Source organism: Microplitis demolitor, chromosome 6 (assembly GCF_026212275.2).
Source record: "Microplitis demolitor isolate Queensland-Clemson2020A chromosome 6, iyMicDemo2.1a, whole genome shotgun sequence".
Classification (NCBI taxonomy): Eukaryota; Metazoa; Arthropoda; class Insecta; order Hymenoptera; family Braconidae; genus Microplitis; species Microplitis demolitor.
In genome coordinates, this window is record NC_068550.1 from 10,715,804 (window position 1) to 10,730,742 (window position 14,939).

At 30.6% G+C, this 14,939-nt stretch overlaps 1 protein-coding gene across 1 annotated transcript in view; it reads right to left on the bottom strand.

Annotated features, from left to right (window-relative positions):
* Positions 1–4,321: 4,321 nt before the first annotated feature.
* The window catches only part of LOC103569311 (RNA polymerase II elongation factor ELL2), a 114,540-nt gene continuing 103,922 nt past the window's right edge, over positions 4,322–14,939 (bottom strand). The window contains exons 8-9 of the mRNA XM_053740042.1: positions 14,714–14,891; positions 4,322–4,644 (exon numbers count right to left, since the gene is read on the bottom strand). Of these exons, the coding sequence (XP_053596017.1) occupies positions 4,378–4,644; positions 14,714–14,891 (445 nt within the window). The 3' untranslated portion in view covers positions 4,322–4,377. The remainder of the gene's footprint in view (positions 4,645–14,713; positions 14,892–14,939) is intronic.

Genomic DNA, 14,939 nt, shown 5'->3' on the forward strand with positions numbered 1-14,939 from the left:
GAGAATAAAAAAATTTTTTCCACGTTATTCTTATGGAAATTAGAAAAGTGCGATTCACTCCCTCTTAATATCGAGATTAAGAACTCAAATTTTAACAGGCGGATTTTAACATCTAAACGAAACTTTTTAACCTGTTATAAAGAAAATAGAAATTTTTTTGTTTTAATCACCCTAATATATGGGGAATTTCATGCCAAAGTGACCACTTTTGACCCCGACCCCTTTTAATTTAGCTGAAAATTTTTTTTCCTTTTTGTACCCCATTAAAATCATTTTTCAGGAAATTTTCAAATTTTTTTACCCAATTTTTTTTTTTTATTTTCTTTGTTTTCAGGTATAGTTTTTGAAAAAAATTACAATAAAATTATTTATGGGCATCTTCAATATTTATTTTCACTTTTTAAAAAACAATCCAAATTTTTTCGAGGATTATCACTTTCAATTAATTTTTTCGTTTCAATTTTTCCAACTTTGAAGTCGTCTATAAATCCTCAAAAATTTTCAGAGTGATTTTATAAAATAAGCCCAACTGGGTAAAAAATTTTTTTTTTCAATTAATAAAAAAACATAGACGGAAAAGTCCGCCCACTCGGGGATTGACAGGGAAAATCGCAGAATTAATTGAAGTTTTTTTTGAGAGAATAAAACAAAAAATAAAAAATGGCGAGCTTTAAGAAAATAACGGTTTTTCTCAAAAAAGCCGAAAAATTCATAGAGTTTGTCATCTTAGAATTTTTGTATTTTTTTCTGAAAGGTACATTCAAAGATAAAAATTTTGAAAAAAAAAAAACGTCCTAACTAATCAATTTTTGAAGAAGTTATAGCTATTCGAAAAAATAAAAGCTTCATTTTTCGAAAACTCATAACTTTTTTTGGGTTGGGTAAAAAAATTTGAAAATTTCCTGAAAAATCATTTTAATGGGGTAGAAAAGGAAAAAAAAATTTTCAGCCAAATCGAAAGGAGTCGGGGTCAAAAATGGTCGATTTGGCGTGGAATGCCCCATATATATATACATATAAATATATGTATGTTACGTAACTTTAGCCTTTCTTCATTAACTATTCAAATTATCACGTCTTTTGATTTAAAAATTTTTTTTTTCTTTTTTCTGAAAAACAATAAAAAATTGAGTGTTGCCATCAGTAACCTACGGTTCACGTCCACACTCATCGATAACTCGGTAAAATTTATTTAATAACCTTTAAGACAAAATATTATTGATTATACTAATGCCAAGTACTTAATGATATATTTATTATAAATTAATTAATTATATTACTAATTATTAATGAAAATAAGTTAAAAATTTTTGTCTATTTGAGCGGGTTGACTGTCGTTTTAATTATTTTGATAACAATTGCCATAAAGGTACGACAATTTATTTAATTATTATTATTTTTTTCAAATCAATTCATAACAACCGATCATTATAAATAATTAATTAATGATGTTATTGAATTATTTTTTTAGATTATAATTATAATTATATGTATATATGTATATATATATATATATATATATATATATATATATATATATATATATATATAAACAAGTGCTGTAACACTTAGATTACTTTAATGGCAATCTTGGACAGTGCTCTCTACTTTTTAAAAGTATTCAATGACCTTGAACTGTCATAACTGTATTAAAATTTTATTATTTAATTAAAAAAATGTTAATTAATTAATCAATTAAAGCATGAATTGAAAAAGGACAACGCAGTTACAATATCACCAAGATATAGATTTTTTTTAAATTACTCACAGTTGTGTTAAAGGGAATTTGGTAAATAAATTTAAGCCTAAAAAATTTGACATTTCAAATTATAATGTTGACATGAAGATTTTACTGAAATTTATTAGCTCCTATATCAACTGTAAAAAAATTTTTTTTTAATTCATGTCTCGGCGAAATTGTAACTGCGTAGCCCTTTTTCGATTAATCCCTGGTTAAAAATACCGATTGAAGAGAATTGAGAAGCGGTCACTCCATGCAAACTGTATATCTATATATACAAACAGAAGAATTGAAATTATTGAAAAGTATTCGAGTTTTATCATTTTTAATTCTTCTCAGTCAATATTTGTAAACAGAGATGCTTTAACTTTTTTTAAATTAATTATCAAAAATCTCAATGCGGTCATTACAATTGAAAATCATTAAATATTTTTCAAAAGGGTGGGGGAGGGGGGGGCACTGACTGAGAATGACCGTAATTGGCTAATTAATATAAATCAACACAACTTTTTTTCTATTGTTCATTATCGTCATTATTATTTTTTATTTATTTATAAATTTTTTTCCAATTTATAGATTTTTTTTCCTTTTAGGATAAGCAATTCGGAATTTTTGCAGAACCCTAGTGAGTTTCAGTTATTTATTTATTTTTTAACAAAATAGCATTATTGTGCAGCAATTTTTTTTTTTTAGTAATTTATTAATAAATCAATTTTTGTACGTTACTTTAGTGAAAAATTATTTGTTCTGTTCTTCTAATAATTAAGAAATATCGAAATTTAAGATATTAATAATTAAAAACATTGGAAGTAGTTTTTTTTGTTTTGGTATTTTTCAATTTGATAACTTTTACGAAATGACTGTCGATTCTTTCTGCTGATTGGCTGATTATAATTATAATAATAACATAAACTTCTTTACGATAATAAAAACTTAATTCCTAAATTGAAATAGTAAAAATTATTTTTTCATTGCTGAAAAGCGATAGTCATTAATGGCATTGAAAAATAGTTAATAAAAACAAAAAAAGTTTGGAATATTTTTTTATAAATTAAAAAATATGATCATTAATGATAAATTTTGAAAATAATAATAATAAATTTTGGCACTACACGGAAGCCAATATTTCTTAACAATCTTCAATTAATTAATTATAGCGACATTTATAAATTCACTTTGATTACGGATTAAACATGAAAGTAACTATGACATATTGATAGGATATTGAATTTCTTTCAAATTGAGTACCTATAACCTACTATTCAAATGGAAAAAAAATTTGTTTAAATTAAAAATTTTAATTTTTCGAAATTTGGAACCCCGGCATATACGTACTTATTTAACAGGAAATTTAGTTGTCTACATATTACATAGTTAATATTTGAACAACATTGACCGTAACCGGATAAAAAAAATGCTCGAAGTAGTTTTTAATGAAGAATAGAAAAAAAAAAAAAAAAAAAAAGAAATTTTCGTTATACAAAATCATCACCTAGAACCGGTACAAAATCAAATTTCCTCTCAAAAGGGTACTCACCACCTATTTGTAAAAAAAAAAAATCGAAATTCCAAAAATCAATTATTTCAGAATTCAAAACCTCAGCATGTAGGTTCTCAATCCACAGGAAATTCAAACTTTTATTAATATAAAGAAAAATTTTATGATTATTATCTTTAGAAATGTAAATAAATGGCTATATATAATTAATATTAACATTAATTAGTAAATAAAATAATGTAATATACCAGACTCAGAAGCGTCATTGCTTTATTTAATTACAAATAAATTCAAAAAAATTTTTTCATAATCTTTTGATATATTAAATTTTATTAATTACATTTTTCGTTTGATTGATAATTATTGATATGAAATACACGATATACAAACAGAATTTCTTTCTTCAATTAATTAATTAATGAAATGGACGACGTAGACGTTAATTGAATTATTAGTATCCATTGAGAATAAAATTAATAATTATAAATCTCGAGCATATTGAACTTCACTTTTAAAAAAATATCAAATCAATCAAATAATTTTTTTTTTTAATTTTATGTTTATAGACAGTCTTGGGCGCGATTCCACGGATGGAATTCAACTTTAAAAATAATTAATAACTTTAAAATTAACCAATTCATTAATCATTTTTTACAACCCTATTTAAAAATTTTTTTTTTAATCAATTGCAATTCCATTAATTATTCCGTGCGTGTAATTATAATTAATAATTAAAATATTATCATCATTATCGTTATTATTATTATCAGGAAAATGTTTAAATGTAAAATGGCATCATCAACTAACGTCTGAGTAACAAATTATAATTATAATAATAAGAATAATAATAATTACATTTTAATTGAATTGAAGAATCAATTTTTTTTAAATGCATATCAGTAATAACGTTAACGATATTGTTTAAAACAGGAATAACAATACAATAATAATAATAATAATAATAATAATAATAATAATAATAATAATAATAATAATAATAATAATAATAATAATAATAATAATAAGAAGAAGAAGAAGAAGAAGAAGAAGAATAATAATAAGAATAATAATAATAATAATAATAATAACAATAATAGTAATAACAATTAGTGACGAATGACAGGCATTTAAGCTTGTGTCAGTATCGTAATTCAGTAATACTTACACTGTTTTCACTGCTATTGTTGTTGTTGTTGTTGTTGTTGTTGTTGTTGTTGTTTGTATTCGTATGTGTAATTGAAATGTGATTATTAATATCTGATGAATATTTACGATCATACTCGTCAATCAATCCTTTGATATAGTTCAATTTATTGTATAAATAGTAATAGCGTTTCTCATTTTCGCTTTCACGTGGATCATATTTAATGGCGTCGTAATCAGCTTTTATCTGGGTACTAAGTGCCTGAAAAGTTATTATCATTATTTATTGTTTAATTTAGGAAATATTATTTATTTCAGTTTTTATTTTTTTAGAATTAGGTTAGGTTGGGATGGAGTGTCAGTAGCGCAAATATTTAGTATGTGCGGTAAATTTGAACCTGAGAACAATCTGATGAAATTTTATCAGGTTTTTTGTGTTATAAAATATTTAAAATATTTTTACCAACATTATTTTCGTAAGGAATTTAAGTTTGAGAGCCGTCTGATGTAGCCACGGTGGAAACACCGTGGAACAAACGTAGGAACGCGGTTTTAATGCAATGGAACCACGGTATTTTTTGTGCAGTCACGCCACTATATTCAACCCGCGTTTTCACTGCCTTTTAAGAGTGTTTCCACAGTTAATCAATGGTATTTCGACCGTGAGGTCATAGTATTCTCTTGGTGATTCCACGGTAGCTCCCCAGTGGTTTTCAGCGATCTCCACGGTGAGATTACAATAGCTTCCCGATGGCTTGACGGTTTTTTAACCATGAATTCTCAGTATTTTTATCACGAAAAAATAAAAAAAAAATACAATAAAATGTAGCCGACTCATAGGCTTGATCCCGACATCTTTGAATCGAAAGTCTGCTCTGTAGTCCACGGTGTCATATTACACACTTGAAAGTGGTGGTTGATTGTATTTATTTGGACACAAATGAATTTAAGAAAATTAAAGATATCAAATAAATGATTTTCCGATTTGTTTGATAATCAATTATATTATTGTTTATAGGGTAACGAGATCAATAGCTGTATACCCGCTAACAACGGGACAATAAGTACTTTATTTGGTAAATTATATAAATGAGAAGTTGAAATTTTTTAAACTTAAGGTTGCACGGACAGTACTCCGTAAGTCATAATAAAATCTAAATTTTGTTTTTTTACTAAAATTAAAAGTTTGAATACGAAAATTACAGTTTACCGCTGTACCAAATTCGTCTCGACGCTACCAACGATGAGAGAAAAAACAATCATCGACCTTCACGCCTGGTCGGTACATCAGCTCACATATATATAACAAAAATACATATATAGGCGCTAAGGCTGCAACTTACGCAGAGAAATTATTTATTTAAATATATTGTTTATTAATTATAATTTATTTATATTTATATAATTATAATTATAAATTAAGTGTTGTTTATAATAAAGTTTATTAGACCACGAATTACTAATCACTTATTTATTTATTAGTAGTAGTATTCCAACCCACTATATTTGGTGACCGCGACGTGATCAAACATAGTCTAGCAATACGTTCGCGCCAAAAAAGACTTAACCGAAAAAAAAAAAACCGACGCAAACGGTTTTTGAGATAGTAAATAAAATCGATTAAAAAAATACAACAAACATCATGGGTCTGGAACACAGCCTCACAAGCGATAACAATTCCATGGGTTGTGACAAGGATGGATATGGAAATCCTGTTCAGTTTGAGGACAACGGATTTGATTGTCTCCCACAAAAGACAACGCTGTTTAACGATCAACGACACTAATCATTCAGTCTCAAACGACTAACACAGGTCCCATACCAAAACAATATTCACTCCGTGAGCAGTTAATCAAGGATTGCAAAATCAAACATTCAATCAGCAAATAAGTATCCCAAACTTAAGTAATCCGATCTCATCTGTCACACTTGAGCAGCTTCTCGCAAGTATTGCACGCACAGCTCAACAAAAAATGCGAATCACAACTACGGAACTAAAATGACCGCCTTTTAACAAAGCAAGACCTGATCTATGGTTCATCATGGTTGAAGCGGAATTCAACACCACCAACATTGAAGATGACCAAGTAAAAAATCTCAACGTCATTCGTGCATTGGAACCTGACATCATTGAACAACTCGCTGATGTCGTTCGCCAGGAACCCACGACAGATAAGTACAAAACTATAAAAAGTGCAATTTTCTCATGTCTCTCTGATTCCAGACGGAATCAATTGAAAAAACTACTTAAGGAGCTCACTCTTAATGGAAAAAACCATCTCAGCTTTTGCGCAAGATGTGCGAACTCGCTGATGGCGGCATTGACGACAAAGTACTACAACAAGTATGGCTGGATTGACTTCCTGCTCAGATCAGACCACACTTAATCACTAAGCTGGGACTAGATACAGTAGCTGAGTTTGCAGACCGTTTCGTCAATGTTCTCGGACCTAATCCACAAGTTTCGGCCACCTCAGCGCGTCCATTCTCGCAAATTAACATGAGCAGCTGCGAAGCAAAACTCGTTGAGGTACAACAAACACTGGCCATGTGCATTAAAGAGATCTGCGACCTCAAACTGCAACAACAAAACATCCAATAACAACTCTAGCAAGTAGCACTTCAAAGTCAACAACAATCGCAACTAATTCAAAACCAGAACCAAGGTCACAGGCCAAGAAGCAGGTCAGCTACTCCCACACGTAACGGCATTTGCTATTACCATCTTAAATTTGGTGCAGAAGCTTGCAAGTGCATGTTGCCTTGCAAGCTCTCGGCTGCCTTGAAGCTGGCCAATCAGTCGGAAAATTAACGTCACTGTCATCGGTTGGAGCGGTCAGTGACAACGCATCATCACAACTTCAAGAACTTCGTCTACAGATATTCGATGGAACAACACAGCAAAACTTTCTCATTGATTCTGGTTCGGTTGTCTCGATACTGCCTGCTAGCAAGTTTCGCAATAACCGTAATCCAGATTTTCTCACACTTTACGCAGCAAACTCATCTGAAATAGCTACATACGACACAATTACGATTAAACTAAATCTAAATCTACGGCGAGATTTCACGTAGTCCTTCATCATTGCTGATGTATCAATACCAATTTTAGGAACGGATTTCCTGACTTATTACAATCTATTAATTGACCTCGGGAACCATCAGCTCATCGACAATCACCCAATTGTCCACAGAAGGTCATACAATCGCAGCGAAACACTATAATATTTTTACGATCAGCAGTGACATATCTCCTAAATACGCAAAACTACTGGAGGAATACATCGAGATCACGAAGCCACTCACGTTATTGTGTATAAATGAAAAAGGTTGTGCACACCGAATTATTACACATGGTCCACCACCAACAGCAAGACCTCGCAGACTGGCCGGTGAAAAAGCAGTAGCAGCTTAATAACAGATCAACGAACTCTTCGACGCTGGAATATCAGACCATCGAGCAGCAAATACGCTAGTCCAATCCACATGGTTCGGAAAAAAGACAATTATCTACCACCTCACAAAAATGATTTATTTTCACGTCTAGCGGGGAAAAAAATCTCCAAGGTTAAGGTAGAAAAAGCTTACCTAGGAATACCAATGCATCCTGAAGACATTGAAAAAACGGCAATCACAACACCCTAGGGATTCTACGAGTATCTCGGCATACCGTTTGGGCTAAAAAAACGCGTCAGCTACATATCAGCGCTACAGTGATTCCATCATCCAAGATCTTGACTTCGTATTTCTATACGTCGATGATTATTTAATATTCTCAGACAATGAAAAAGAGCATGGAGAACACCTGTGACTTCTCTTCGAAAGACTCAAACAACACAACATAATAATTAACCTCAAGAAATGTGTTTTTGCTCAACCAAAGATTGACTTCTTGGACATTACAATTAGTGCAGAAGGTTACATACCTAAAGCAGACAGAGTCGAAGCCATCATCAACTATCTCAAACCGGAAACCATCGTTGAACTTCGTAGATTTCTCGGCATGGTAAATTATTATCGTCAAAACATACCTGATGCAGCTCACTTACTCCTACCTCTCAATAATTACTTCAAGGAATCGATAAAAAACGACAAAACAAAAATCATCTGGACTGCTGAAGCGGAAGAAGCGTTCAACAAGTGCAAACAACAACTAGCATCAACACTACTGACTTTTCCATCAACAATAGCCATGTTGGCTCTCACTACTGACTCATTATCAACAGCCATCGGAGCAAAACTTGAGCAGCTGGAGAACGAGACGTGGAAGCTTATTGGGGTTTTCTCACGTAAACTCAGCCAAACTTAAACTCGCTACAGCACGTACAATCGAGAACTTTTCGTCATCTTCGCTACAGTTAAATTTTTTTATCACCTGCTAGACTGTCGCAAATTTTTCATCCGTACCGATCACAAACCTCTGGTCGACGCTTTTAAACAGAAGTTGGACAAAGCTTTTAAGCCACAAACACGTCAACTTGAATAAATTTCACAATTTATGACAGACATCATCTACGTAAAAGGTGAAGATGACACTGTGGCATATGCACTCTCACGTATCAACGCTATTGATATGCCATCAATTCTCACTTCACAAGAGATACATCAAGCTCAGCAAAATGACGAAAAATTAGAGAACCTGGTACAAAATTCGACGTCATTTAAGCTTCAAGAACTTACAATCGAAGGAGTAAAAATTTCCTGCGACGTAACCTCTAGAATAGTCAAGCCGTACATTCCTCAAGCTTTAAGAAGAACAGCATTTAACGTAGTACATGGTCCATCGCATCTTGCTGGAAAAATGACATGAAGAAATCTACGTGAAAGATACATCTGGCCTGATATTAGTAGATGCGATAAAATGGTCTTGACAATAGATTCAACTATATACATTTGGACATCATCTTTCTGCCCAAAGTTGGTGACTTTCAATAATGTCTAACAATGATTGATCGTTTCACTCGCTGGCCAGTTGTTGTACCAATCAAAGACATGACTGTGAAGACTGTACTGACAGCTCTATTTGATCACTGGATAGCATACTATGAAACTCCTATTCAAATCATCACAGACCAAGGTACACAGTTCGAATTAGCCTTATTCTCAGCACTATCTAAACTCGTTGGTGCTAGTAAAACTCGTACCACTCCGTATCATCCACAGTCCAACGGCATCCTAGAGCGAATGCATCGCACTTTAAAAACTGCTCTAATGTCCTCACCAAAACTCTAGACAGAAAATTTATCAACTGTGCTACTGGGACTTCGAACTAGTTTTAAAGTATATACACTTATCTAAAAAATTAAAGAAACAAAAAAATTTTATAAAATTTTTAGCGATTTTTGGAAGTCTGTATTTTCGTAAAAAATGATCGCATTGAAAAAATAAAAAAAAGCAAATTGAAGCTTGAAATCTCTAGTTTAAAGATCTTTCAGCCAAATAATTTTCTGAGCCAAAGTTTTTGCAGAATCATAAGAAATAGGCCGAGACAAAATTTTTCTAAATTTTTTGGTTTTGTTTTTTAGGTCTACGGGGCCGGCAAAATTTTTTTCGAAAAAACCAATTCATGACTCGTTTAGGAAATTTATTCAGCTAAAATTTGCTTTTTTTTGTTTCTCTGTACGACAATATGCTGCTGAGATATCAGCCTTCAAATGAAAAAGGATCCTTTTGTCTGATTATCGATATCTCAGCAACTAATGGTCGCACAGTAATGTATAGGGCAGTTTGAGAAACGAATGAATACCCTACAAGCTCTATTTTCGATTTTTTTGAAAAAAAATTTTTTTTCATCCTTAATATCAATTTGAAAAACCCACAAAAATGGCCATTTTCTGGTTTTTTAGTCAACTCATCGCTACTTTGTGAATATCGTTAAAAAAAAATAATGTTGCCAGGTGATTTAACAGCTTAATGTACCGCCAAAAAACCCTGGAAATTTCCAGATTGATCCATTGAACCGTTTGTCCGGCCGATTGCTCAAAGTTCAACACAACAATTAAAGGAACAAGTTTTGTTCCTTAATTTGTTTAATCATTACCAAAATCAAAAAAATTAATTTTTTTCGGATTTTCTTCCATTTCAACGTTAGTTATTCGGTAAATGTAAGGTAAAGAAAAAAAAAAATTTTTTTTTCCACAAACGAAGAAAAAAAAACCCGAACAAAACGTAGAAAAAAAAGTGAAAAATTCTCGTTTTATCTCGTTTTGTGAAAAAAAAAATTTTTTTTTTCTTTACCTTACATTTTCCGAATAACTAACGTAGAAATGGAAGAAAATCCGAAAAAAATTAATTTTTTCATTTTGGTAATGATCACACAAATTAAGGAACAAAACTTGTTCCTTTAATTGTTTTGTTGAACTTTGAGCAATCGGCCCGGACAAACGGTTCAATAGATCAATCTGAAAATTTCCAGGGTTTTTGGCGGTGCATTATAAGCTGTAAAATCGCCTGGCAACATTTTTTTTTTTTTAACGATATTTACAAAGTAGCGATAAGTTGACTAAAAAACCTCAAAAAGGCCATTTTTTGTGGGTTTTTCAAATTGATATTAATGATGAAAAAAAATTTTTTTGCAAAAAAATCGAAAATAGAGCTTGTAGGGCATTTATTCGTTTCTCAAACTGTCCTATACATTACTGTGCGACCATTAGTTCGATAATCAAAGACAAAAGGATCCTTTTTCATTTGAAGGCTGATATCTCAGCAGCATATTGTCGTACAGAGAAACAAAAAAAAAGCAAATTGTAACTGAATAAATTTCCTAAACGAGTCATGAATTAGTTTTTTCGAAAAAAATTTTGCCGGCCCCGTAGACCTAAAAAACAAAACCAAAAAATTTAGAAAAATTTTGTCTCGGCCTATTTCTTATGATTCTGCAAAAACTTTGGCTCAGAAAATTATTTGGCTGAAAGATCTTTAAACTAGAGATTTCAAGCTTCAATTTGCTTTTTTTTATTTTTTCAATGCGATCATTTTTTACGAAAATACAGACTTCCAAAAATCGCTAAAAATTTTATAAAATTTTTTGTTTCTTTACTTTTTTGAATAAGTGTATTCAAGCAACTCCAACTGAGCTTCTCTACGAAACCGGTCTACATGGTCCTGGAGAATTTTCTGTATCAGCCGAACTACCAGCGGATCCTCCGATATTCGTCGAAAAACATTTAGAATACGTGTGTGGTCTTAGACTCACAATTACGGCTCATCATATAGTAGGAGAGCTGGTAAACATTTTTGGGTAGGTTCTTGAGGCATTTAGCAATATTTTGTGAGTGCCCCTGAAAGACCCCTAAAAAAGATGGTCGAGGTCTAGCTGGAGGGCAGCAGCCCTCCAGCCACCCCTAAATTTTTGAAAAAAGGAAATTTTCTTATTCAAAAAATGCTTTTGAGGTACTTTGATTTTTATATATATTTAACTTAGATATGTAAGGAATTCAAATGTGAAAAATCCAGATCAATTAGTCAGCACTTAATGTTAGCCAAACTAGTGAAAAGTGGTATGAAAATCAAATTAAAAAAATGTTCTTGAGGCACTCTGTAATTTTGAGAGGGTAATATAGATAATTAAAGATGAATAATCCCAGAAAGACAGATCATTTTGATGGAATTTTCATCTGCTAGATCGTCATAAAAGTATCGCGTAAGTGCGTGTGGATAGCAGTATGTGTTGCTGAAAGTGCGAGAGAGAGCGAATATCGGCTGTACCTCTCGCTCAAGACCACTACGACGTGATTGGCTCTCGCGAGACCACGTGACCTACAGTGCGGTTAATTTAAAATTTCGAAGTAAATAAATAATTCTGATAAAAATAAAAACAGTAAAATTAGTAATAATAAAATTTAAAATAATATAATAATAATTATTTATTATAATGATAATTTATTATTATTATTATTTTACTTTATTTTATTTTATCATTTTTTTTCTTACTGTCATTATTATTATTATCATTTCTCTTATCAATATTATTGTTTAAATTAAGTGTTGTTTATAATAAATTTTATCATACCACGAATTACTGATCACTTATTTATTTATTAGTAGTAGTGACCTCATCCACTACAAATTTAAGTATCTGAGAGCCATCTGGCAGAATTTCATAACTTTTTTTTCCTAAACTACTTTTGATAATTATTGGTTATAATATTAAGGGAATTCTCAGACAGTGCCCCCCCCCCCACACTTTTTAAAAATATGCAATGACTTTGAACTGTCATAACCGTATTAAAATTTTATTAATTAATTAAAAAAAAAAAAATAAAAACTTTGATTGAAAAAAGAACAACGTAGTCATAATTTCGTTGAGATATAGAATTAACAAAAAAAATTACTTACAGTTGTTATCAAGTAGGAATTAAACGAAATTTGTTGGAAAAATTTTAGCCAACAAAATTTCGAAATTCGAAATATAAAACTGACATGACAATTTTACTGAAATTTATTTAACAAATTTTGTTTAACTTTTAATTACGACTACTCAGTAAAAAATATTATGTTAAAATCAACACAATCTGTGTTAGAAACGGTCCACATCAAACTTGTGTTATTTTTCAACACAGGCTATTTGTGTTGAATTTCAACACAAAATTTGTGTTGAAATTTCCACACGAAATTCGAGTAATATGAAAAGTAACTTCAACACTTTTTTTATGTTAATGGTGACACAAGAAAAATGTTAACTTTTACATTTTATTTTGGTACCATGGATTATTTTTAGATTATCAAAACTGTCAACAATTATCATTAAACATTGAACTATTTTGTAATAGTAGTAAAGATAATCCTAAAGGTAGCAGACAGTAAACAATTTTCGAATTTTTTTTTCAACAAATCAATTACGAAAAAAAAAATAAAAAATAAAAATATGCGCATGTAGAAAAATAAAAAAGCTATAGATGCAATTTTTTAATATATTTTTTTTTCTTTAAACTATGTGAATCATGAACTTTATCAACTACATTTTTTTATGTCCGATTGAAAATAAATGAAGTCAATGTCACTAAAATATTAACTAACCAAGCAGAACTGATGCTCATAATGGCGCTTCCTGCGTGAATAGAAGAAATACATTTTTTTAACACAATTCAACTGTCGCTTCAACACTTTTGTTGTATTGATTTTAAAGTAACACTCAATAAATGTTGATAATTTAGAATTTTGTACTAGGTAACATTTTTAAAGTGTTGAATAGTAGATCGATTAAAAATTTTAAAGTAACACAGAGAATTGTGTTGATTTGACACAAAATAATTAACACAAAAAATTTAACACGGACGATTTTGAACACAGATACACAATCTTTTTTACTGTGTACGTGTTGTACTTATTTTAATCGATGCTTTAATTTCTTAACTTCCCGCTAAGAAAATTGAAAATTTTCAAAAAAAGGGAAGTTATTGGTTTTGATCCGATTTTCGAAAACCGAGTTTTGACTAGATCTCGACGTTTTAGGATCCTAGGAAGCCGTCCTGACTATTCCGAAGAGGATGTCCGAGAGCATGTGTGTACGTACGTATGTATGTTCGTACGTCTGTATGTAAATATTCTGTAACTTTTGAACTGATAAACCGATTTTGATCTGCAAGGTGACATTCGACGCGGCTTATTAATTCCTACAAGCTGTAAAAAATTGAGCTTGATCGGTTGGTGCGTTCCGAGATATTCCAAAAATAAAATTTTTTCAAAAATGTTTTTCTTGGATAACTTGTAATGTGTTCGATGGATTGTTTCCAAAATCTAATCAGCTCTGAAACTTTATAAGCCGCGTCAAATGTCACCTTAATTATCAAAATCAGTTCTTTTGTTCAAGAGAAACCGTTGACGAAAGAACTAAAAAAAAAATTTTTTTTAGTTTTCTTGAAATTTCTCAAAAACGACTAGATAAATCAATTCCAAAATCTAAGCAGCTCTAGAACTTAAAGAGCTCAAAAATGACGGGAAGTTTTGCATGAGGTTAGCCCGCAGGATCAACCGATAGACAAAATTTTTTAAGTCAATTGATAAAACTGATACGTTTATGATAGTTGAAAGTCATTGAAAATTTTTAAATAGTGGTGGGCACAGTCTGAAGATGGCATTAAAGACAATGAATGAAAATCTATATACAATCTTCTAAAAATCACAAGAATATTACCACTTTAAATATTTTAATATTGAGGTTAAGACAATAAGTTAAAAACTTAGTATAAGTCTAAGTCCAATGTCGCAAAATAGGTAACGTTCTTACTAAATTCAATATTAGTAAATGATATTTTTTACGAATCTTTTAATTGTAACTGAAGAAGTTTAAATAAGAAAACTAAAAAAAAAAAAAAAAAAGTTTAATTCACCTCATATCTTTCGTAGTTTCCAAGCTCATATTCACGTTTTCTTAAATCTCGTAACCGAACAAAATGCCTTGTCCTTCTTAACTTTCTTTGATATAATTCTTCATATTCTTTATGACCTGCTAAATAATCATCTTTATACCTTCTTCTTTCTTCTATATTTCTTACGGTTTTATATTGCCTGGAAATAATAATAATGGATCAGTTATGTATTTGCATTTGTATCGAT